The sequence below is a fragment of the Myotis davidii genome, unplaced genomic scaffold, assembly GCF_000327345.1.
Source record: "Myotis davidii unplaced genomic scaffold, ASM32734v1 scaffold96, whole genome shotgun sequence".
Classification (NCBI taxonomy): domain Eukaryota; kingdom Metazoa; phylum Chordata; class Mammalia; order Chiroptera; family Vespertilionidae; genus Myotis; species Myotis davidii.
In genome coordinates, this window is record NW_006289416.1 from 6,745,901 (window position 1) to 6,770,219 (window position 24,319).

The 24,319-nt window shown below is 57.0% G+C and overlaps 1 protein-coding gene across 9 annotated transcripts in view; it reads right to left on the reverse strand.

Moving 5' to 3' along the window:
- The window catches only part of NFATC1 (nuclear factor of activated T-cells, cytoplasmic, calcineurin-dependent 1), a 65,391-nt gene extending 41,078 nt beyond the window's left edge, over window positions 1–24,313 (reverse strand). For all 9 annotated transcript variants that reach the window (XM_015562748.1, XM_006761899.2, XM_015562747.1 and 6 more), the window contains exons 1-3: window positions 23,992–24,313; window positions 13,847–14,945; window positions 2,125–2,284 (exon numbers count right to left, since the gene is read on the reverse strand). In XM_015562748.1, coding sequence (XP_015418234.1) covers window positions 2,125–2,284; window positions 13,847–14,945; window positions 23,992–24,079 — 1,347 coding nt within the window. In that variant the 5' untranslated portion in view covers window positions 24,080–24,313. The remainder of the gene's footprint in view (window positions 1–2,124; window positions 2,285–13,846; window positions 14,946–23,991) is intronic.
- Between the last annotated feature and the right edge of the window lie 6 nt (window positions 24,314–24,319).

Consider the following 24,319-nt stretch of genomic DNA (forward strand, 5'->3'; position numbering starts at 1 on the left):
GGGGGGCGGAGTGAGCAGCCCCCGACTCCCCAGGACGCCTCCTAGGCTGTCGGTGACTAGAGAGTCTAGGAAGCGTCCTGAATGTGGAAAGTGCCGTGCACACTCCTCGACCCCACCCCACCGGCCGACGCTGTCCCCTCATCCGTCGGGAAAGGAGGTCATCGCCGTCTCGGATGCAGAGCAGGGAGGCTGTGGGGACAGCTCCCCCCGTCACTGACGCTGGAGAAACGGCTGCGTCCTCGCTCAGGCACCTGGGCGTCCCCTCCTGCAGAAGATCCCGGGCTCACTTCCCCGACAAGCTCTCGGCGATGTGGAAGGTCTGACCGCTGGAGGTCCCGGGACAGCGTGTTTGTCCAGCGGGAGCTCCCGGGTTCGCTGGGTGGCTCTCCCGGGATCCGTGGTGACACAGTTCTGATCAGAACAGCGACCGGTCACGTCGGGCTAAGGCCCTGCGATCGTGGCCATTTCTGGAGGAGGCGAGGGTGCGGGTGTGGGTCCCGGTGTCGGAGGACATGCAACATGGTGCCGTGCAGGGCAGGGCTGGGGGCACTGAGCCATCACAGCCACGCTGCGAGCGTTTCTTCGTTTGCTTTATAACTGTGTGCAAACTCAGTTTTTATCTGACTTGTGGTCCACCAACCGAAAAAGGACCCCACCCCCCAATCCCTTCTTTTTCACGCTTGCCTCACACTTGCACAGACACAAACTCACGCTGGCACTGAGGGGTCAGAAATCCTCAATGACCAGCTCCTCACGAGGAGACGCTGGCAGACGTCCTGACCCTGGTGTTTGGGCACCGAAGGGGGTGGGGCTGTCCCTTCTGTTTAAACACAGAGCCAGCCCCTCCCACTTTGCTGTTCTGTAATTTGAACTAAGTTCTGAGGCTATTTTAAATGTTTAGAGCTCCTCCAAAAGGTGTCAGTGCTCCGAGCTGTCATACTGATGGTGACACCCCAACCGCCCAGGACACTTAAGGGGTGAAGGTGGACACCCTCCACTGGACAGTCCTCAGCCGCCGGTGAGGGAGGCTCCACGGGCCGCACCGCATCCCCCGCGTCTCTCGCCGGCATTCACAGGCAGCGGGAGGGCTTTGAGTTCTCGCTGCTTTATCCTCATGCCCCTCCTTGTTTCTCGCGGCTGGAACGTCTCTCCCGTTCAGCCACAACCACGTTCGTCCATGAAAACTGTGGCCAGAAAGGGAGCTAAATGCCTGCGGCCGTGGAGCTCGGCTGGACGTAGGCGTGTCTGACCTTTCTCTCCCCGGAGGCGGCAACTTAAAATGTCACCGGCTGCGCCGAGTCAAGCAGCTAACCAGGCAGGTATTAACCGGTGCCAAGTGCATGGCCACAAGTGCCACCTACCGTCCCCGCGGGGCTGAGTGCCGCCCCCGCGCCTGCCCGATGGTGCTGATTGTCGTGCTGGCCGACACATTGGCCTGCGTGCCCTCCTCCCTCCCAAGCTCTTATTTACTTCAGCGAATAAAGCCTAACACGGGCGCCCGCTGGCATCATCCCGATAGCGGGCCGGGCGTGGCCGTGGTGGGCACAGACTCGGGGAAACGTTCTAGTCATTGCTGCATGGCCTGGAGGTCTGGGGCGAGGCCCACCCACCCCCAACGTGATGGTCACACCAGGAGCCTGGCGGGGGAGGGAGGGGACTTACAGCTTCTTAGGTGACGTGTGACCCCGGGAAACGCCGATGCCTGCCCACAGTCCCCCGGGGCCTGCAGACCCACTCCCCGGGGGGAGCAGGGGGACAAGATTAGGGCGGCAGGTGACCCCTGTCCCTGTCACGGTGACCAAGGTGCTCCCCGGACACCAGCTCTAATCCTAAATCCTATTTCCTCCAAAGGGCTGTGAGGGGGGTGGCACCAGCCCTGCCGGCAGAGGCCCCTGCCCCACCGTGACTGCAGCTGACCCACCAGCAGCAGCAAAAAGAGCTGCACGGGGTCCCTCAGCCTCTAAGCGCATGGGGAGAAGCCAGGCCTTCCCCAGGCACACAAAGAATTTCGCTGGACCAGTTGGGAGATGATAGCTTATTTTTAAAGAGAGAAAAGGAAGAGATGCTAGCGGTTGCCACAAAGTTGCCTATGGACCCGAGAAGCCCAGGTGAGCATGCCGTTACCTGCACGCTGGGGTGTCCCCCCGCTGACGCCTTCACGGCCCCCCGGCTGCCCTCCGTCTCGTAGTGGGCTCTGTGGTGGGACTTGGGCTGCACCTCGATCCTCAGCTCGTAGGGCCCCGAGTGTGACGGCAGCTGCCAGTCGAGGGCAGGGAGAGATGGGCTGGAAGAGAACAGCAGAGCATTAGACCCGCGCACACCGCGCCCCACGGCGCCCACTCGCCCCGTCGGTGAGGTCACGTCCTGACACAGGGGGCACGTGGCCAGGGCCTGGTGGGTCTTCGCAATGAGGCTCCTGAACAAGATGGAAACATTTCCCACGGAGGACCTCGCAACACCTTCCTCCCTCGCGACAGGCCCATGTGGACGACCGAACCTCCCTAGTGGCTCGACTCCAGGTCTAACGGGGTGTCTTTCCCAGCCACAGAGGAACGCCTGTTCAGACCCTATTTCTCCCTCAGCACCATCCCAGTCACCTCTGCAGACATTCCATCCTGTAACTTGACCAAGAGAAGTGGGATAAATACGCGTGAGCGCGAGAATGAGAGAAGTGCCAGTCACAGGGTGCCACCACCATCGAAACGCAGGCTTGCCTCTGAGTGACACTAAACAGCAACCATGGGAGAGCTCCCCGGTGGGCATTTCCCGGGTGACCTCCCGCGTCACCTGCTCTGTGTCCCGCACCATGGCCGGAGGCAAGGAGCCACCCAAGCACCGGGCTTCCACACGAGGAACGAAGGGGCCCGGGGAGGGGACACATTCATGACTGCTTACAGCTCCCCACAGCTCCCAGACAGACTCTGGGCAGACGTCAGTGCCCCGAGACCCCAAGACAGCACCTCCATCTAGAGTACCAATGTGCTGTTTCTATGTTGTATTACTGTGTATAAACTGCTGACCTAGGTAACAAGACTACAATCATTTACTATAAATAGAAAAAAAAGAAATAAAAAGTTAGCTCCATCTGATTCCCAGAAACTTTAAAAAAAAAAAAAAAGAGTGTGAGAGACGGTGAGGGGGTGGGAGGAACGGAGGAAAGTTAACTCCTCACTCGTGGGATATGGGCAATGTATCTTCTAGACCAGTGGTTCTCAACCTGTGGGTCGCGACCCCTTTGGGGGGTCTAACGACCCTTTCACAGGAGTCGTCTAAGACCATCGGAAAACACATACATAATTACATATTGTTTTTGTGATTAATCAATATGCTTTAATTACGTTCAATTTGTAACAATGAAAATACATCCTGCATATCAGATATTTACATTACGATTCATAACAGTAGCAAAATTACAGTTATGAAGCAACAACGAAAATAATTTGATGGCTGGGGTTCACCACAACATGAGGAATTGTATTAAAGGGTCGCAGCATTAGGAAGGTTGAGAACCACTGTTCTAGATGCTTTGCACTTGAATGTTGCTGAATGAATCTGTGCGAATAATTTGCTCTTGTCTCGCTGAGAGTTAGCCACACACCATGAGCACAATTTAAAGTTAGGATGGCTCACAAAATAAATACTATCATAGATGATTAAAATTACTGTTTTTGCCTGGAAATGTTCAGCATGAATCTGGCAGCTTCACATAAAGTGCGAGTGTATCTCTGATTCGGGCAAAAAGTGCCAGCCGGCGGCTGGGCGATGCAGTGACTCGCGGCCACCCCTCTTCCCTCCTCGCAGCCACGCACCAGCTCTGCCGTCAGGAACGTCAGCCCCAGCCTCGGGCTTTGCTGGCTCAATACAACAGACATGTCCGTGCTTCCAAGTCACCTTCAGCTTAATTCAATTTTTTAGAAGTCACACATGCCGTGGCTGGTGTTGCTCAGTGGTTGGAGCATTGGCCTGCCCGTCGGAAAGTCTTGGGCTTAAGGGCACGTACCTGGGTTGCAAGTTCAATACCCGGCTCTCACATCCATGTTTCTCTCCCCCCTCCCCACCTCCCTTCCCTTTCTTCCACACGCTCTAAAAATCAAAAGAAAAAATATCCTGGGGTGAGGATTAAAAAAATAAATAAATAAACAAATAAATGAAAACAACGAAGGTAGATACTTTCATGCCACCAACAGGAACTGCTGAAAATCTCTAGATTCTACATGTCCTGATTCCTCACCCTGCATTTTATTAAAGGCAGCGTGGCTCCAGGCCCTAGCTCCAGGCCCGGCCCATCCCAAAGGCCTGCCCTCTGGGGTCTGCGAAGACACTCCGGAGATCGGTGACTGTCCGACAGAGAGTCACCTGCGGCAAACAGTGCTCACCACTCTGGGGCCTGCTGTGGTCATCTGTCAGGTAAAACCTAGTGATTTCATAAACAGTGGGACGTGGTGTTGTGAGCATCATGTGAGGAACAAATTCAAAAACACAACACGAGTCATGCACGTGGAGGACATGACTGGGAACGGTCATCGGCGCAGGGCTGGCTAAAGCCGCCTTTAACTTGAAAAGTCTCAAACACATTCCTCCCCAGAGGCGCCAGCTGGGCCGGGCCTGGCCTGGTGCAGGGTCCAGGGGAAGGTCCGAGGCCACAGAGGCTGACCCTGCAGAGCCATCGAGGCTGCTCTTCTAGAGAAAGCCTGCTCAGGACCAGCACCCGGCGGCTTCCAGAGAATGACATCTCTCTCCTGACTTCTTGCTCAGTTTTCTCCCTTGTAAAATGGGAGTGACAGTCACAGCACCTCGCTCGGCTGCTGGGAGATCAGTTAGGTTCTAAGAAAAGGTGGGACACGGCCCATCCTCTGTACCGTGGTCTCCTCTGCAGCACCACACACACACACACACACACACACACACACACACACACGGTGCCCATGTAGGCCCTGCTGTCGACAGTGTCGTTACAGGGACGCTGGCTAAAGGGGACACGGATCTCTGCCACTTTGTGTGAATCTGGAATTCTTGCAAAACAAAAGGTTTTTAAATGCTGACCGTTGGGCCTGTGCATGAGAATCAGAGCATGTTCTACTAACATCAACCCCACCACCCGAGGGCTGGCCAGCTGCCCGGTCCAGGTCCGCCCGTCCGTGCAGAGTGCCTGCGGTGGCCATCACGTGGCTGCTATCACTGACACCCTTGGGGGCAGGAGCCAGGTGAAGGGTGGCCCCACGGGCTCGCCGGGCTCGGGCTCAGGCTGGCCTGTCTGCCAGTGAGGAGCCAGCCGTGCCCGCTGGCTGGGGACGCCTCCCGTGATAACACAGGGAAGCGAGTCATAGCTCCCCATGTCTGCGGTGCGTGGGCGCGGCCTCCCCAGGTGGAAAAGATGCGGGCGCTCCCGGTTTGAATCACCCTGCTCTCGGGGCTGCTGTGACCACCGTTTCCCATGAGAAAAGCCTTTCGTTTTTTACTGAACTTTTGTGTTTCCTTCACATAGAAAAAGTGTGAAGGGTTCTTTTAAACACTGTTCACAGAGCAAAGCCACCTACACACTGTGATCCAAAATGGGAGAGTCACTCAGGGTTTTCCTCTGTCTGCCTCTACTACCGGGGCCACGCTTTTCCCTGGCTGCCCGGCTGCCCACCCCCTCGGCTGCATCTGAGAAGTCGGCCAGGGGGACCCACAGGGAGGGCTTCTTCCCACCGGCCCCTGCCGCCCGCCCACCCGGGAGCTGGCCTGTCTACAGTGTGAGGGTTTCATGAGCAGCCAGGTGCGCAGCAGCACCCGCGGGAGGCCCTGCTCATGGAGCCCCCTGGGGCACACAGGACACCCTTCTCTGGGCAGACCCATCGCCGACTCCCACGGTCTCCAGTCTCCGCAGATGCAGCTCAGCATCCCCGCTCCCTGCTACGGTCCTGCGTCTCCACCCGCACCGGGGACCTGGAAGCTCAGCGCCCCCCGACCTGCGGGAAGAAATACTGAGACCTGCAGGTGTACTCCAGAACTCAGAACCCGGGTGGCCTGGGGACAGTTCACTGCTGACGACGGTGCTTCAGGCTCTCGAGCCGTCCCACCTCCTCTCGGGCCACTGGAGGAGCCCCATTCCCCACCCCCTTGAGATCCCAGGACCAAGGGGGCAGTGCGGACACAAGCCAGGCCTTCAAACCGAGCCTCTCGATTTACAATTGAAAACCACCTTCAGGCCATTTCGTCAGTGACCAGGGAGAGAGACACAGGCCTGCCACCCGAGGGCACGCACCACGTGGCCGAACATGAAGCCAGAATCCCAGCAATTCCCCAGATTCAGCAGCAATTTGAGAAAAACACAGGGAACACGGGACAGACGAGGAGCCAGGTGGCACGTGGCAACCCGAAGGATCTGGGGAAGCGTCAGGCCTCATCCCGGCTGAACGCGGGGAGCAAAGCGTAAAGGCACCATGTGAGTCAGCGGCGGTGAAGAGGGGGGCCGGGCAGGAGCCCACGGCTCGCTCCACGACCCCAAGGGGTTACTTTTAAGTTACTTGTTAGTATCTAATATGATAGCTGCGGGACCGTAATTCTAAAAATGAGTCCCGTCTTTTATCTCACACTGAATATTTAGAGAAACGGCCAAATGACGTCAGGGCACGCTAGCCGGTGGGAGCTGAGACCGGCCGGTGGGAGCTGAGACCGGCCGGTGGGAGCTGAGACCGGCTGGTGGGAGCTGAGACCGGCCAGCCGACCCCGAGTTAGTTGCCACGCGTCTGTAACAACCACGAGCTCAACATCCTCCGTAAGACAGAGTGAACGGCCCCAAGCACGGGAGAAGGACGTGTGCTCAGTGATCCCTGCGCGACTCGGTCCTCCATCTCCACCACCTCCGGGCAGAGGACTCCAGGACCCGGTTGTCTCTTCGCTAATCCACACTCCGAAGAACTCTGCAGTGGAGGCTATCCCTTGGGTAACCCCAATAACGAACTGTTTCAAGACCCAGCCTCCCCGGGCCCTCACCAGCCGTGCGGGTCTGAGCTACGGGCACCCACCTGGACACACCTGCACCCCCGGGTCTGAGACTCATGGTCACGTCGGTCGCCCCACCCGCTGAGCTAAGTGAGAGTCTCAGATCGTCCCTGTGGGTGAGAGGGTTTCCTTCCATGGTAGGAACCCAGAAGGGAGGCAGTTTCAACCGTTTGGGTAAAACCCTCTCCGTTCTCAGTTTTCTAAGAGTTAAAGCCCACACGTCCCACCACGGAGGAAACCGGAGAGCCTTTTCATGAGGCCGACGCAGCTAACGTCGCTGAAGCCACACACTCGACGTGGCAGGACGCAAACCCACCCCAGGGGAGAGCCAGCGCGTGAGGGAGACGTGTCAAACCTTCGACGTGTCCTCAGGCCGGCGGCCGGGGGCTGCTCGCTGTCTCTCGTTTCGTCTTTTCTCTCTCTCTCTCTCTCTCGTTTAAAAAAAGTGATCAGCACAGTTTGGGGGCAGTGAGGCAGGGTCTCTGGGTCCCCAAAGGCACCCGTGGGCAGAGCTGCACCGAACCACCCAGCTCAGCCGCCCCCTCTGACCCACAAAGCCAGGCTCTTCCCACCGAATCACCTGGGAAGTTCCCTACAACTGGGGGTGGGGTGGCTTCCAGAGGCAGAATCTGGGGACACTAACTGCTCGCCTGCTGGGCTCCTGCCCTGCGACAGGAGAGCTATGACTCACGCTGCCTCCTCCTCGCGGGTGTCCTCTGACCCCGGACCATACATTCTGCATGCAGAGCCCCGAGCTCCGGGGAAACGGCATCGGCACAGGTGCCCACCCACGCCTCATACTCACCTGTGGAACGTGATTTTCGGGGAGAAGTGGGCATCTCCGTGCTGCCCAGGGCCCCCCAGGGTACGACCACCCGTGTGTCACCCGGTGCCTGAGAAGCAACCTCAGATTCTGGAGAGCCATGGGGTCTGCAGGCGCCTGGGCAGCCAGGAGAGAACTGAGCTGTGCACCCCACAGGCCTTCAACCGTGCGTCCGGAAAGATCAAGGAGCCACACACACTGACCCCCAGGATGCTGCCTGGCCACTGCCTGACCCCGAGTGTGTGACCGTCTCCCTCTGCACAGACCAGAGCCTGCTCCTCACCGGCCGGCGGGTCCGGGTCCACAGAGGTCAGCTTGTAGGTGTCACGGCTTAGAGACGCCCGACACCTGCATCCTTGTGGTGCTCAGCTGACGCAGCCGTGTCACCCCTTCCCCGTTCTCTGCATGGTGCCCTCACCACGGACGTGGGTCTGCCCCTCCCCCCACCCCCCACCTCCCACATGTAGGTCATATGAGAGCACAGAGCAGCCTGGACTCACAGGAAATCTCATCGTTTTCTTTACTGAAAGCCAACTTTGCACCTGGGTCAGCCCAGCTTCCAGAAGGCATTTTAGAGGCACTGATAAAACAGCAAACCGCACTGTGACGTAGAAAAACACTTCGGCCGTGGCTGGCGTGGCTCAGTGGTTAGAGCGTCGGCCTGCACAACGAGGGTCTCAGGTTCTATTCCCAGTCACGGGCACATCTCTGGGGTGCAGGTCTGATCCCGGCCCCAGTCAGGGTGGGTGTGGGAGGCAACCAATCAAAGTGACATATCAATGTTTCTCTCCCCTCCCCCACTTTCCACTCCCTCTCAAAATCAGCAGAAAAAAATATCCTATGGTGAGGAATAGCAAACAACAACAAAACCGCTTTGGCTCAGGCACCCAAGAACACCAGCAAACAAGTCCCATCAATTACACGGAAGGTCTAGTTTTAACGGGAGACAACCGCCGTCTCCCGATTAAATTTTAATCTCCCAGGCAGGGCGCTATCTGGTTTCCCCAGGCCGCTGGCGCACGTCGGCCGCAGGGCTCGCTGCAGGCTCGACGGTGAAGGGCCCTCCCCACCACTCTGCTCGGAGGAAACGGTGGGCGCAGAACCCGCTCTGCTTTGCCTGTGGTCAGTGACACACGTCCTCACTGGACACCTTCTTCCCACCTCTGGGCAGGGTGGGAAATGTCAAAACTGGACACTGGAGGCGCCCAGGTCGGGGCGTGAGGCCCAAGCGCAGCCTCCGCCCGGCACGCACTCAGGAACACGAGCAGGGCAGCCCAGGTGCTGGCCAGTCGCACGGCTGTAACTCGTCTGGCATTTGGATTATTCTCTGATATTAGGCAACATTTCAGATCTCAACAGCTCGACTTAAACATCTGAGTGTAAAGCCACAAAGATCCGAATTATTTTATCCTGTCCAGGACGCAGAAGGACTGCAGTCCCTCTTTCTCCTCATAATGGCCACTCACAGAATCCCCTCAGCAGGGAAACCTGGGCCCACATCCCGCACGCACACCTGGGGAGGGCTGTGCTGGTGAAGCAAGCCCTGCCCCCGCCCTCCCTCGGCGCTCACTCACAGTCCCAGGTGTGACCGTCAGGTAAGCTCTCCGACTGGCAGTCAGGACGGCAACACCTGGTGTTGGACCTGTTCAGAGCCGCCAGGTAAAAAGCTGTGAGCTGCCTAAATGCTACAGAGCAGGCGCAGAGAGTCATGGCTTAGCTCCCCGCCCTCCAACCTGACCCGGGCCCGTGCACAAGTGGACACCATCGTCTCCCATGTCCCCAACAACAGCACACAGTCCCCCGGTTCCTGCTAGTCCAACACCAAGTTCATCCTCTAACAGCGGTTCTCAACCTGTGGGTCTCGACCCCTTTGGCGGTCGAACGACCCTTTCACAGGGGTCACCTAAGACCATCCTGCATATCAGATATTTACATTAAGATTCATAACAGTAGCAACATTACAGTTATGAAGTAGCAACGAAAATCATTTTATGGTTGGGTCACAACATAAGGAACTGTATTTAAAGGGCCAGAAGGTTGAGAACCACTGATCTAGAAAGGGCTGTGGCCAGGGTGAGTCTCTGGGCCTCGTGGGGACATCCGTCTCTGATGTCCCACCCGCCCCAGAGGATGCCCCTGGGAGATGGAAACCCAGCCGGGTCTCTGGATGCAGGGACCCAGTGAGGGGCAGCTCTGAGCCAGGTGACCACAGGCTTCAGAGCGGGCGAACCGGGGGCCTGAGCAAGCAGCCCCGACTCTGAGCTCCGTCCGGTCGGCACTCAGAGCTGCGCCAACTCCAACTGTGTCCCCGCAGCACCTCCCCAAAGACCGCCAGGGAGCTTCCCCCCATGGTGTGCAGGTGCCGTGCTGCTTCCGCTGGGTCAGGGAAAGAAAAAACCCGAAGTGACGTCTGCTGTCCGGGTGGGTTGGCCTGACACTGACCACAAACACACGGCCTGGCCAGAGCGGTGACCCCTGGGGAAGGACCTGCCGGCTGGACTGGGGACTCGCCTACGGGTTTATTTCATCTCTCTCGGACTCTAGCACATGTGCTTCTGACCGGAGCACTCATCTTACTCCAAAGTAGGATACATCTGAAGACAGTCAGGTAACTTATAAACGCAACAGGCTTCAGCAGTTTCATCAGAGCTCGGAAGCGAACACTTCGGCCTGCCACAAGAGCTATGAACATTTCTGAAACCATCACTATCACAGCCAAAGACCTAAAAGGCGCAACGTCGAAAATACATGGATTTGGACATCATCCCCAGGCCACCGAACCCTTCGGCTCCGAGTAAACACTGTGCACCGAGCTAATCGCGGCCCGTGGTGTTCTGTGAGCACGCAAATCGAAACGCCAGCTGCTCGCCCAGCTGCTTGAACCCAATCAGACAAGACGCACAGAACACGCTCCGCCTCCCAAAACCAGCGTAAGTCTACGTCCTCACGGACTCTGCCTCTCTCCAGGCAGAGTCAGAGGTGGTCCCGGAGCTAAAGACATTAAACCCCCAAAGCCAGAACTTTTCATGACCTGGATCTGAAAGAAACTAAACATTCTCACGCACAGAGACGACCCCTGGGCACGGACGCTGCCCAGCGCCCGTGGCAGACACTCAGCCCCTTTAGGTTAATATGAAACCGGCTAAAGGCCCATCTGCAAACGACCACCTAGAAAATATCAAATGCAGACACAGGCACCCGACGCTCCCGCCGCCCTGGCCCCTGCACCCTCGGTGCCCCTGCACCGGGCAGCCAGCCTCTCAAGCCCACGGGCAGGTGGCCGCGTCCTGTAACAAGGTGGGCCTGGGGACGCCGCCAGCGGCAGCAGCACCATCACCGCAGAAAGAAGTGGGGGGCGGGGGAAGAATCCCCTCGCGTTCCCAAGAGGCTTAGGGCTGACCTGGACACTAAAACTCGGATTTTTTATGGGGAACTCGGAGTTGGCCGTAATTCCAGTGCATTTCCTGAGCTCGACAACAGAAGCGTCATTCCACTGAGCTCTAAACAAGTCTGAACTCTAGAACTGTGAAATTCTATCAAATTCAACTCAAGCAAGAAGTCAGCATTGTCTTAACCCCACGGGCCTGCCAGACACTCTGCCCGGAGGGGTAAGCCACAAACCCGCCCAGCAGGGAAATGACGCCACAGTGGGCCCAGGGCTCACCCTCAACGATGCTCCTTTTCCTGGGGGGACACGAGTAACCGGGTATAGAGGCCCTGAACGGAGGGCGGGGGCTGGTGGTGGCAGGTTCCCCACCCAGACTGCACCATCATGGCAGCAGCGTCCGCTGTGTGGCTGACCTGCTGACGTCTGATGCTGGCTGCACTTTCTCAGGAAGGAAGTCTGGCCGCCCTCCCCTCTGGCTTCCACGGGGCCCTGCTGCCCCCGAGCACCAGCTGACGGGTCACAGGGAAACAGGCGGCCAGGACCAGGAAACATATTGGCTGTGAGGCCCCAACGGTGGGAAAGGTTAGCCTCACACCCGCGGGGGAGCTCGTGCCTTCCTCCGGCTTTGTCTGCGTGAACGCACAGGAATGTCAGGGGCGGCACACCGGACTGGGCTCTGCAACCGAGAGATAAAGAGCAGTCGGGTGGCCGGGGAATGACAGGGACGAAGGGCACCTGCTTTCTGACCACGAGTTAAATAAACCCAGGCTGGTCGTGCAGACGGCCACCCGCCAGGAACACTCGAGTGCACCTTGAAGGGAGAGGCCGAGTCCTCGCCCCGGGACCTCAGTATGTGACTGCAGGTGGACGCGGGGTCTTTACAGGGGATCAAGTTATAAAGTGAGGCCCTGGGTGGGCTCTGATCCAAGCTGTCTGTGTCCCCCTCAGTAGGAGAAATTTGGACACAGAGACAGACACAGAAGGAAGACAAAGGAGAGACAGGTTGAGGACAAGTGTCCACACGCCCAGGAGGGAGGTCTCCAGGGTGCCAGTCTGGTATTTTGTCCCATACCCCCTGACAAACTGAATTCTTACAACTTCTTACAAACCCCCTCGCTACGGCCATCTTCCTGCTCACAGGTACAGTGATGTGTTGCCGACGGCACTCTGCCTTTGACGTCCAGACTGGAGTGAAGGCCCATGGCACTGCCTATGACCTTCATGGTCCAGGGACACACAGAAGGTCACACACTGTGACACGTGGGCTGCTCTGGACTGGAGGCGGCTAGCTTCTGAATATTCTCATTCTTCTTTACATAAAAGTTGTAAAGTAGCACGTCAGGCATAACCAGCCTTAAATTTATAAAAATGCCCCCAGATGGGTTTTCAGTTCCCACGCTTATTAACGAATCCCAGGTTCTGAGATATGTTTGTTCGATGACACCTTTGAAAATACCAACCTTTTAAACTTCACATGTTGAAAGCAGACGTTGGGATAAACATGGGGACACACCCTAATGCACGTCAAGAAAAGCCAGTGCTCACGTTTGTTTTCTCTCCGAGTCCTGACTCCTAACCATCAGCACCGACTGCTTGACAAACTGTCAGGTCTCCTCTGGAGGGTCCCGCAGTACCCAGCCCTCCTGCTCACCCTCCGCGCCTGGCAGGGTTGGGGGACGATGCGCCCATCTCGCTTCCAGAATCCCTCCAGCCAAACACTGAGCTCACCCCCCAAAACAACACGCAGGTCACACGGGCCTCTTCCTGGAGGTCACAGGGGCTTCTTCCTGAGGCGGGCGCAGCCCGTGTCAAACGGTGCCACGCACGGGAGGCACGGGCGGACGCTTCACGCCCCGTCACAATGCTGCTGCAGGGGCTGCACGCGCCAGGGGTCGTTAGTGGCCCACCTGTTGGGAAAGCTGTTCAGTTAAAAATAAAGACGCGGGGCTGAGTGAGCGGCCCCAGCTGAGCCCCAGCGGCCCCACACGCCGTTAAAGAGAAAAATCAACAACCCAAGACGTGAGGCTGGGAACATGCTTGAGTTCCCTGTCACCAGCCTGCAGGGACTGGTGTGTCTCTGGGGAGGAGGCGGCTGTGTTGTTCTCCAAACAGCGTGGGCACGTGGGCACGGCAGGGAGCGGCTGCCGCTCGCTCTAGCTCGCTCGGGAGTGCTGCGCTGAGGCCCATCTGCACCCAGCGCTGACAGCAATTAGGTGGAGACGGGAAGTGGGTGAGGAGGAGGCGAAAACAAACAGGGCAGGGATCGTTTGGTTTCGCAAAACAAACGCCAAGCGCACGTATTTGTAAACTCTGTGTGCCCCAGACTCTGTATGCAGGAGCCCTAACCCCACTCCCTAGAATGTGAATTTATTTGCAGGTGGCCTGTCAGGGGGTGAGATGTCTGGAGGCTGGGCTGCAGCCACTATGACCGTGTCCTTATAAAGACGCCGACTTGGACACTGAGACACCAGGGAGAGAGCCACGTGACACAGGGGGCTGGGATGGGTGAAGCTGCTAAAGACGAGATTCCCCCGAGTGGCAGCAAACCCCGGTGCTGGGGAGGTGGTTCTGGTTCGGAGCTGCAGGGGTTCGAGCCCTGCGGCACCTGCACGCAGACCTCCAGCCTTGGACCCACCCCGCCCACTCACCTGGTGTAGGACGTGGGGGACCTGGGCCGGGCCCATGGGTACGGGTGCTGTGGCACCGACAGGTACTGGTCGCAGAAGGTGCCCTTCCGGATGTGCTGGAAGGGGGGGAACTCCTCCGGCGGGAAGTCAGACGAGGGCGGCGTGGTGCCCAGGTCCTCGCCCGCCGGCTCCACCTTGAGCGCCACGGAGGGAGAGTGGTCCAGGGCGGTCTTGCGGGCCTTGACGGGGACGCCGTCGCCCAGGTCCAGGCTGCTGTCGGTGCTCAGGGCATTGATGGCGGCGACGATGGCCGAGCTGGTGTACTGCGTGGTGTTGCCCAGCCACGTGTCGTCCGTGACGCTGACCCGCGGCGAGCTGTGCGGGGACGGCGTGGGTGAGTGGTGCGGGGAGCAGGACAGCTGCCGGCCATTGAGGCCGTACTTCCTCTTGTTGCTCGGGGACGAGGGCCTGGAGGTGCGCGCCCCCAGCCAGCTCTCCTCTGTGATGCTCGTGCGGGGCGAGGTGGAAGGGGAGTGTCTCGGGGAGCCCAGCAGGCTGCAGGCCCCCAGACCTCGGGGAAAGCCCTCCTCAGGGTCTGTGGTCTTGGGGGACACGCAGGGGGATTGCCAAGGGGACGTCTGCGGGGACGCGTACGGGTACGAGTAGTTGGACTCGTAGGACGAGGCCTCGGAGTTGCAGCTGCGCGAGGACAGGCTGCTGGCCGGGCTCAGGCAGGAGGGGTCCCGGTAGGCCTCCAGGTTGGGCAGGTTCAGGGTGGCGGTGGAAGGGGGGCGTTTGGAGTTGGGAAGGACGTCCTCCACCTCCACGTCGTGGAAAAACTGGTTGTTGTTGTGGTGTAGCCCCAGGTAGGACGTTATCTCAATGCGGGGGCTCTCCAGGGCCGGGGCTCCGTTGGGCCTGACATGGCCGGAAGACAGAAAGTAGCCTGAGGGCCCCCCGTCCACAGCGGCTCCGTACCCCGAGGGGTGGCTCGCGGCCGCCACGGCGGAGAGGCCAGGGGCTGTCGTCTGCATGTCGTGGCACTGCACTGGCAGTGAGGGGTGCGCTGTGGGCAGGGACAGGCCCGGACTGATATTGGAGGACACATAGCTGTAATGCTCTGGAAGGAAAAAGGGAAAGGAAAAGATGGCATCAGGGGGCCAGTCATCAAACACACAAACCCACAGCCCAGTGAGCCTCAGAATCGGGTCCCACGTCTCGGCACAGCTCACCCCCGGCGTGGGCGGTGCTCACGCTGCTCCGATGGCCTCCCCGGGGGAACCTGTCCAGGCAATGAGGTTCCTGGGACCCTTCCCGGCCTCCCCCCGTCTCTAATCCAGCACACAGCCCCTCACTCGGCTGCCCTCGGCCCAACATCCTTCCTCCCAGAGCAGCACCAATGGCCTCCCTGCTTTTTTCTGCTCTTTGCTCAAAAAAAAAGGTCACATAAGTAATACCCTTTGTAATACTTTAAGCAATAAAATAAATAAAATAAAATAACAATTAAAATTATTTTTTAAAAAAAAAGTTGCCTCCCCAACAGCTCTGTCAGAATTCTGAATGAGCCCTTCCCCAGTTCATTTCCTCTCCTTGGTCCTCATCATCATCTTGTGCCTCATCTCTTTCACCAGCAGAAAACTAAGTTCCCTGAAGGCAGGAGCCTTTGCCTGCCTCAATCTACTGTGGTTCACTGTCTTCAGAGCCTAGGACTGTGCCTGGCACATAATAGGTGCTCAGTTTGTTTGACAGGTAGATGGGTGGATGGATAGTTGAATAACAGATGAGTAGGTAGGTGAATGGGTGGATGGATAGATGAATTGATAAATGGATGTAATGAACAGGGGGTAGATAAGTGGATGGATGGATGAAGGGATAGATGGGAGGGAGAATGGATGGATGAATAGATGTATGGACGAATGTATAGATGGATGGATAGGTAGATGAATGGGTGAGTGGGTGGATGAATGGGGAGGTGAGTGGGTGGATGGATGATGGATGGATGGATGGGTGGATAAATGGATGGATAGATGATGAATGGGTGGGTAGATGAATGGATGGGATGGATAGAAAATGGGTAGGTGGGTGAGTAGATGGGTGGGTGGGTTGAGTAGGTGGATTTAGGTAGAGGGACCTGTGCATATAAAGAGGTTTTAATAGACTAGTCACTGTTGAGCTGCTCTTATCACCTGCTACAAAGAAAACACCCCAAGAGTTGGATGGAAGCAGATTCTGGGGTTTCTCTCACATAAGCTTTGATGGTGGCTCATGACCTAGAAAATCCCTCCTTTAATAAAAACAAAGCAGATGATATTGGCACACAGCTGGATTTAAGAATCATTATATGCTAATTATAACCTCAACAAGATATTTTTAAAAATCATTACTAGTGTAATTAGTAATTTTTATCAGAAAAGCCACTCTGGATTCCAGTTTGAAAACATCTTTGTTCTGTATTATTGTGTGCGGTGGAGCGGATATCCAGGTCGCTAAATAATGGAAACACCCACAAGGAAATTCTATCCTGGCTCCCGCCACAGTGACCCACCAAAGACGTCTTATTTGATGGCTGTGCTGTGTCAGACACCACGTGGGTGTACCTGTAGCAGGCCGGGTCTCAGGGTGCTGGTCCGCACCCCATGGCCCTTGCTAACAGGCACGGGTACAGACACCAAACAGGCTGGACCCACTTGTTTCCAAAAGCAGCCATCCACCACCCTCGATAATCCAGTCTTGTAATCCTTGCAATCAAGAGGCTCTTGCTTTGATGGCGCTAAATCCCCCTGGTAAAAACACTGGCTGTTCCCAAGACGGCAGGCCCGGCCCCCCCAGGCCGCCTGGGGAGAACCCACAGCCGCTTCAACCCTGTGTTGCGAGCGGCCCTTTGGAGAGAGAGCAACCGTGTTCCAGATGCTCAAAACTGGTGCCAGGTTCCAAAGAGCCCCCGGGGGGACACGGAGGCGTGACAAGGAAGGGAAAACAAAGCTACAGTTGAGAAAGTTAGAGGCTGGAGCAGTAGGGATGCCTCATGCCTGGGGCGTGCCTGTCAGGCCCTGCAGCTACACCTCCGCAATGCAATGTTCCTGCCTTCCCGTGCCCCCAGGGCGCTCCCCAGGCACCAGCGGGACACTGGGGACAGTCACATGACAAAAGGATGAGCCTCACGGCCACAGAGTAAGAGGACATGGGGAGGCCTGACCCCAGTGCCAGTGCCCAGCTCTGCTGCCAGTCCTGGACGACCACGCCCATGCCACCAACATGCACAGTGACCCCGGCACACACCAACACCCTCCCATGCTCACTACCAGTTTTTGTTTGTTTGTTAATCCTCAGTGGAGGATATTTTTTTCCATTGGTTTTTAGAGAGAGTGGGAGGGAAGGAGAGGGAGAGAGAGAAACACCAATGTGAGATACACATCAATTGGTTGCCTCCAGCACATGCCCCCGTTGGGCCAAGGATCAAATCTGCAACTTAGGTACACGCCTTTGACCGGAAATAGAACCCTGGACCCTTCTGTGCACAGGCTAATGCTCTAACCCACTGAGTCACACCAGCCGGTTTTTAACACAAACACTGAAATCAGATGTTAAAATTTGGTTATGATATTTATAAAACTCCAAGAAGCTAATAACCCTGGAAAGGCACCTCCTGTCAGAGGTCAGGTTCCTCAGGAGGAGGTGGCAGGGGGTGCAGCTGCTGAGGCCCCAGGCTCCGGGGTCATGGTGACCGCTCAGTGGGAACGTCCCTGCATCCTGTGTGCAGGCGCCAGGCAGGGACCCAGAGGCCGTCCCCCTGCCCGGGGCCATGACAAACAGCACAGAAAGCGCCTGAGCTGGACACGAAGAGGCCAGGCCTGGGCTCTGTCCAGAGGGATCAGGCCAGGGCAGGCAAGCCCCACAGAAGGAAATCTTACTCCTTCAGTCACCGGGAGACGACATGCTACTCTGTATTCCTTCCAAAGGGAGTCTAAAGATGGCCTTGGTAAATAATGCTTCTCTACAGCCATGTGCACCTTAGCGCACTCTCCCACGTGTTCACAGACACGGCCACACGGCCCCATCCCGCGTCCTTTCCATGGCGGCCCAACACCCCCCAGATCTCCCAGTTCAATAAAAGGACATCAGCGGCCGGCAGGTGTCAACAAGTCCTTCCGACTGGAGGTAAAGTCCGACATCAGCCAGTCCGACCAAGAGCGAAGCCCCATCCTGTCACCGTGTGATTATGGTTATTACTGTCAAATGATCCGTCAGTAGGATGTTAGCAAAGCAAGTGTGAAACCGAATTGTATACCTATGGGGCAGGACTTTAGTAATTAGACTTCAACAGCTCTATTATGTTTGACTTGTCCCAACATTAAGTGTAGGTCAGAGAGAGGCTTGCCTGCCTCCACTCTGGCAGTCTTCACTACGGACCAGATGACTGCGTCTTGGTGTTTCCTCTACAGCCGCAGGTGCTGGCAGCACACCCCTTCCTGGCTGCCCAGGCTCCTCCTTAAGGACTGGGGGTCCCCCGGTGTCCCACCAATCCCCTGCAGACCCCTCTGCAGCGCAGCACCCCTGCACTGGCTGATCACTCACAGGGAACTTGCTGGCCTGTTCCTAGTCTGGACACGCACTTTCCTGGCACAATGAGACAGAGTCGGGGGTCACTTCCTGTGGTCTCTGCACCCCTCCTGCTTTGGGGGCAGATGAATGTCCTGGGAGCCCCCCACAATCCCCCAGGCTACAGGAACCAGGCAGCGGCTACAGTCCGCACGGCTTGCCTGCACCGGTCAAACTTTGCTCCCTGGGAACCAGAGCTTTCCTAACGTTTGGTCCTTGAGGTGGCAACGTCCCCATGACAGAAACAAGCACTCCCCCTGGCCCCCCCCTCCCCCCCAAACACACACAGAAGGAAGCAGCCCATCCAGCCAGGGCTGCCCGTGAACACGGGCCCCACACTCACACCCACGCTGGGTCCACTGTTCGGTTACAGCCTTTGTGTCTGCAAAGCAGCAGATGACCTAACATCCATAGAAAATGAACGTTCACGTCAAAAAGAAACCGCCATCTTCAGGGACGCAGCACGAGGCACGTGGAAATATGACGTGTGGTTGTAGACATGAAGTTGCCTCCCAGCACTGCTGGGTCCTGCCCTAAGGAGCCCTGGGTGTCCTTTTCAGGGGGCCTGGCACCAGCCCCGCCTGGGCCTTGGAGGAGGTTTTGGACAGATCCCTACACTTCCTGCCCAGCTAAAAAAAATAAGATGCACATCTGTAACATATTTTAAGAGATAGAGCCAGCCCAGCCCGTGTGGCTCAGTGGGTGAGCACTGGCCTATGAGCCAGGAGGTCTTAGTTCGATTCCTAGTCAGGGCAGGGCACATGCCCGGGTTATGGGTTTGATCCCCAGTGTAGGGCGTGCAGCTGATCAATGATTTCTCTCATCATTGATGCTCTCTCTCTCCCTCTCCCTCTCCAAAATCAATAGAAATATATTTTAAAAAATTAAAACAAAGAGATACTAGTATAGCCAATCCCACAGTTGAACCATTTGTTGGCAGGAAGGTAATTCTGAGAATTAAAAAAAAAAAATGTCTAGCCATTAGCAGAGCAAGTCTCGGGGGCTCCCCAACAGCTGCCCACAGGTAGCCCCTTGGAAGGTTGGGGATAAACTGGCAGGTAGGAGGGCGTGGGCAGAGTGAGGGGCAGTTCTGTGTGAGCATGGGGTCCACTGACAGCCAGAATATTCCAGGAAGTGGCCTTCATTTAAATGAACCTGTCTGCCGATGAGGAGAAAAAACACAAAGCCTTTATTTGAAAACAAGAAAAGACTCACCTAAGCATGAGTTCTCCGTAATTAGACAAATTTTGAAATGAAGGCCCTGATAGGGTGAACCTCGCCATGAACACTCCACGGAGCTGATGACGAAGTTCTCCCTTTAGAACAAAACCACAAGGAGGTAGAGCCGCAGCCGGCCGGGCCAAGCACCCTCCCTTCCCGCTTCACTTGGTTTGGTTTTATTACCAAAGAAGCTGCGTTCAAGTCTGAATTATTTAATTATTCAAAGGGACCCCGTTTACATGGAACCACAATATTTCCAGTAACTTTCCTAACAATCCTGCGATGTCAGGCCGATTCATGGCGTGTCAGGAGCCCCCCGGGAGCTCAGCACCCATTGGAGTCATTTTCTGCCGGCGCTCTGGGCCCTGGCCACCTGCCGAGGAGGGTTCATTAAATTACAGTGCAGGTGAGTACAAAGCCGCAGCAGGAGCTAAGCAAACACCGGGCGCTTATTCAAAGTAGTTTACGATCATAAAAGTCATAAAACCGGGGCTCATCCTGGGAAGACAGGAACTCCCCGCCCCTTACTCTCCCCGTTCTCCTCAGCGCCAACACCCTCCCGGCAGAGCACCACACCAGGCGCTCTGGGGCTGGGTGATGGACACGGTGTGAGAGCAGGCGGGGCCTGGCGGCTGGCAGGGGTTTGTTCGGCTCCTAGGCTGGTCCAGCGCCCACTGCGAATTCAATGCTCGGCAAATTTTCTCATTCTGAGAAGTAATTTATTTCAGAACCCTACTATTTTATTCTTTCTAAATCACCACCCCCAAGTTTTATCCACGTGCGTTCTGTTAAGGCCAATAGTACCTGGTGTCATGCGGGCACCCGTGACCACCCTGTGGGGGCTGCCCTTCCGCAGCTGTGACAGCGGGACCGGGGGCGGGCCCAGCACCGACTGCGCTGATGTTCGGCACACGCGGGGCCCCGTGCCCCTGAGCAGACGTTTCCAACAGGAATCTCCGCTCTGGCCCCTGTGCATCCTGCGGTCTTTTGCAAACTCTGAGAGACACACTGACTTTTACTTTTCTTTCGTGTTTGCTGGGGTTGAGCCACAGGACATGAGGCTAGAAATAGAACTGACCTGAGTGACTGCCAGGCCCCGTCCTCCCAAACGCCTGGCTGGACCCCCATCCACTGGGCAATGGGGCTGGTACCTATGCGGCAAGATTATAATTTTGCAGGTAATGGAAACAAAACAAAATAAAACCAAAACATGCTCAGTGCCCAGACCAGCGCTGAAACCTGTTTACTGAGCAGCAGCGGAAAGCGCTACCTCAGGGCGCGGGGACTGGGCAGGCCCCACAGATGACAGACAGAGACAGCTTCCAAGGGCACCACTGGCCCAACAAGTTGCCCGGAGAAGGCTCTGCAAAGGCCAACAGAACAGCCTCCGCATGGCGGCAAACACCCCCAGAATGTCCCGTAAGCCAGCCCCGCTGGCCCTTCGGAGGGCCCTCGGCCTGGAGCGCCTTACCTCTCCTTCTGTATTTAAGGAGCTAAAACCAGCAAGTTGTTCCTGACTAGCTGTGGTCTGCCTTTGACGAACATAACACAGAATTAAAGTGCCCTCCATACATACAACTGTCTCTGAGGGCGGCGGGGCCGCTCGTATGAAAGATACAGGGGCTTGTCCTGAAACAGTGACGGTCCGCCCCACCTCGCATGGCCCCTGCTCCCAGGGCCTCCCTGTGGGGGGTCGGCGTTCCCAGGGCGGGATCCCACGCGGTGTCTGCGGCCAGGCTGACCTGCATGTGAGCAGGGTTCTGGCTCTTCACGGCACCCTCACCACTGCTGAGAACGGACTTGAGAATAAAAATGCCTCCAGAGACATCCCTTCTGCATGGGAGCGACAAAATGCCGCCCACCAAGCATGCGGGGCGCAGACCGGCTGCACTGAGCTGGAGGTGGCCCGACTGCTGGGGAGACTCCAGCCAGACCCAGAGGCCTGGCCAAGTTCCTCCGGAGTTGCCAGGGTGACAGTATTGGCAGTGGTGGGCCGGCCAAAATAACGAAGCAAACAGGAGCCCTGGCGGCAAGCTGGGCCACGCCCGCCTCCCAACTGACAGCAAGCAGCTCTTTCCTAAGACCCAGAGGTGAGCAGGAGACCCACCGCCCAGCCTTCTGCCCCCAGGAGGGGGTTGGGGCCAATGGACCGCGAGATAGATGGGTGCAAACAGCTCACCTACCCAGCCCAGAGCACATTATTTTTAAAATTCTCTTTTCTTTCTCCCAAGAAATGGTTGCTGACTGTCCATTTGCTCCTGCTAGGCCCTCTGGGAAAAAAGAACCCCGAGGCCCAGTCATTCCTTTGAAGGAACAGGTAAGACAGAAGCCCATCAGTGCCACACAGCCAAGAAGAGCGTGAGGTGGCCTAAGTGACGGGGGGATGAGGGCTAAGCCCTGGAGGACAGGACGCCGAGGGTTCCGCTCTCAAGTCAGAGGAACAGTGACCCAGACGAGCGGCCGGGCTGCCTGTGGTCAGGGCTGACCTGTCCTGATGAAGGGCCTGTTTTTGTGCTCAGCATGTGTTAATAAAGCTGTGTCACCAAGCTTACAATTGATCTCGCTATTAGTCACTCGTTCATTTATTTATATCCAGGCCCAGTCCAGGGATCACGTGAAGCCATTGCTATCACCCATTCAGAGCTGGAGAATTGAATGTAACAATTTAATATAATAGCGTAATAATTTAATGATTAATAAATGTAATGTGCAACTAATAAGAACAAGAAGAAAAGACTTTATTCATAATTGCCAAAACTTGGAAGGAACCAAAACATCCTTCAGAGAGTGATGGGTGAAGAGGTGGGGCCCATCCGGACAGCGGAATATTATTTACCACTAAAGAGAAATGAGCTGTCGAGCCATGAAAAGACCCGGAGGAACCTCCCATACACATTGCTAAGTGCAAGGCACTGCTCTAAAAAGCTACATATTGTGTGACCCCAACTATGTGACATTCCGGCCTTTCACACCATAAAGAGGCCGGGAGTGCAGTCCATACTTGCACCTGTCATTTGCCGTCTTTGCTAAATGAACTGAAAAGTGGTTGAACACTCAGGGAGAGAGCTGCACCCAGAGCCACAGGCAGCCAAACCCAGGGGGGAGTCAAGGCCTCAGATCTCTCCCACCGGGTCTGCCTGGGCGCCCATGTCTCCGAGGCCTGGAAACCCACAGCCAGAGAAGACACGGGAGGCGGTCAGAGAGGAGCACGGGTAAGGAAGATCAGACAGCCGCGGCCTGGTCAGAACATTTACTTTTTTAAAACGACCAGGGTGTTACAGTCTTTAAAAGAAAAGTGTGGACGGTATGGAAAATATTATACAATTGTTGCAGAAATGGCAACAGTGCCAAGAGTACTGTGTGCAGCCTCATCGTCTCACTGCCACGTGGGCACTGCACTGACAGAGAGTGGACCCTGAAGTCGCCACAGAAAAAGAGGGTTGAGAAGGGGCTCCTGGCTTTCCCCAAGCCACGGCCTGGCAGACAGGCCAGGCCCTCTCCGCAGCTCCTATTCTTATTCAAGAGCTCCCATTCTGGGGGCAGCAGGGTCCCTTTATTCAGACAGAGGAGAGAAAATGAAAGAAAGAAAAGGACCGCCCCCACCCCACCCCCAGGGTTGGGCTACTTCCACTTTAGCTTCGTTCTGGGAGGGGCTAGGAGCCCAACAGATGGGGGGCTCCATGGCCCCCCTGCCCTCTGGCAGTGACCACTCACCACCTGTCCCCAGGCACTGTCCAAGTTGGGCCTTGGACGCTCCTGTGCCCTGGCCTGAGTGGTGCAGTGGCCGCCTGGAGCCAGCGGCCCCTCCACAGGAAGGCTCCAGAGACCAGCACAAGTGACCCACAGGCAGGGGACCCGAAGCTCCCTGACGCCGGACACCTGAGCTGTGGCACCAAGCGGCTTCACAGGGTTTCCCTCGGCCTCACCCGCCACTCTCCATTAAACCTGACCTGTTTTCCTCCTGCCCCACAGGGGCCTGGGCACCGGACCCGGAGTGGGGACACTGTGGTGCTGCCCTGACCTGGACAGGGGTCGGGGACCAAGGGACACAGGAGCAGAGAGACTGGGAGGGGCTGCTCTGGCCCCAGACTGTGCCCCAGCCTGGCTCTTCCAGACCTCACCCCGCCTGCTGACTCCTGTACCCTGAGAGCCTCCACCCACGACCCCTGCATCACAAGGACCTGCACCCCTGGACCCGCTACATCCAACCCTTGCACCCCCGGGTCTGCACCCCAGCACCCTGGACAATGCACCCCAGACCCACAACCCCTGCCCTGTACACCCAGACCCTGCAGCCCGTGTCCCCTGCACCTTGGGCTCTGCACCTCCAACCCGCGCGGACCCACCTGGGGCGACCCCGGCGCCCTCGTCGCTCTGGTTAAATTCGAAAAGGAAATCAAAGTCGAACTCCTGGTCCTCCTCCAGACCCGTCATGTCGGGAAGGCCCGTCCGGAGTGGGAGTCAGAGTCCGGGGTCTGGGGTTCAGGGTCAGGGCCGGGGTCTGAGGTCGGGGTCCAGGATCGGAGTCAGGGTCCGGGATCAGGGGTCACTGCCAGGGTCCGAGGTCCAGGGTCGGGGCTGGGGTCCAGGGCCCAGGGTCCAGGGTCCAGAGGGTCGGGGCCGGGACCCAGGGAAGTCGGGGTCGGGTTTGGGGGGCAGAATGGGGTTTGGGGC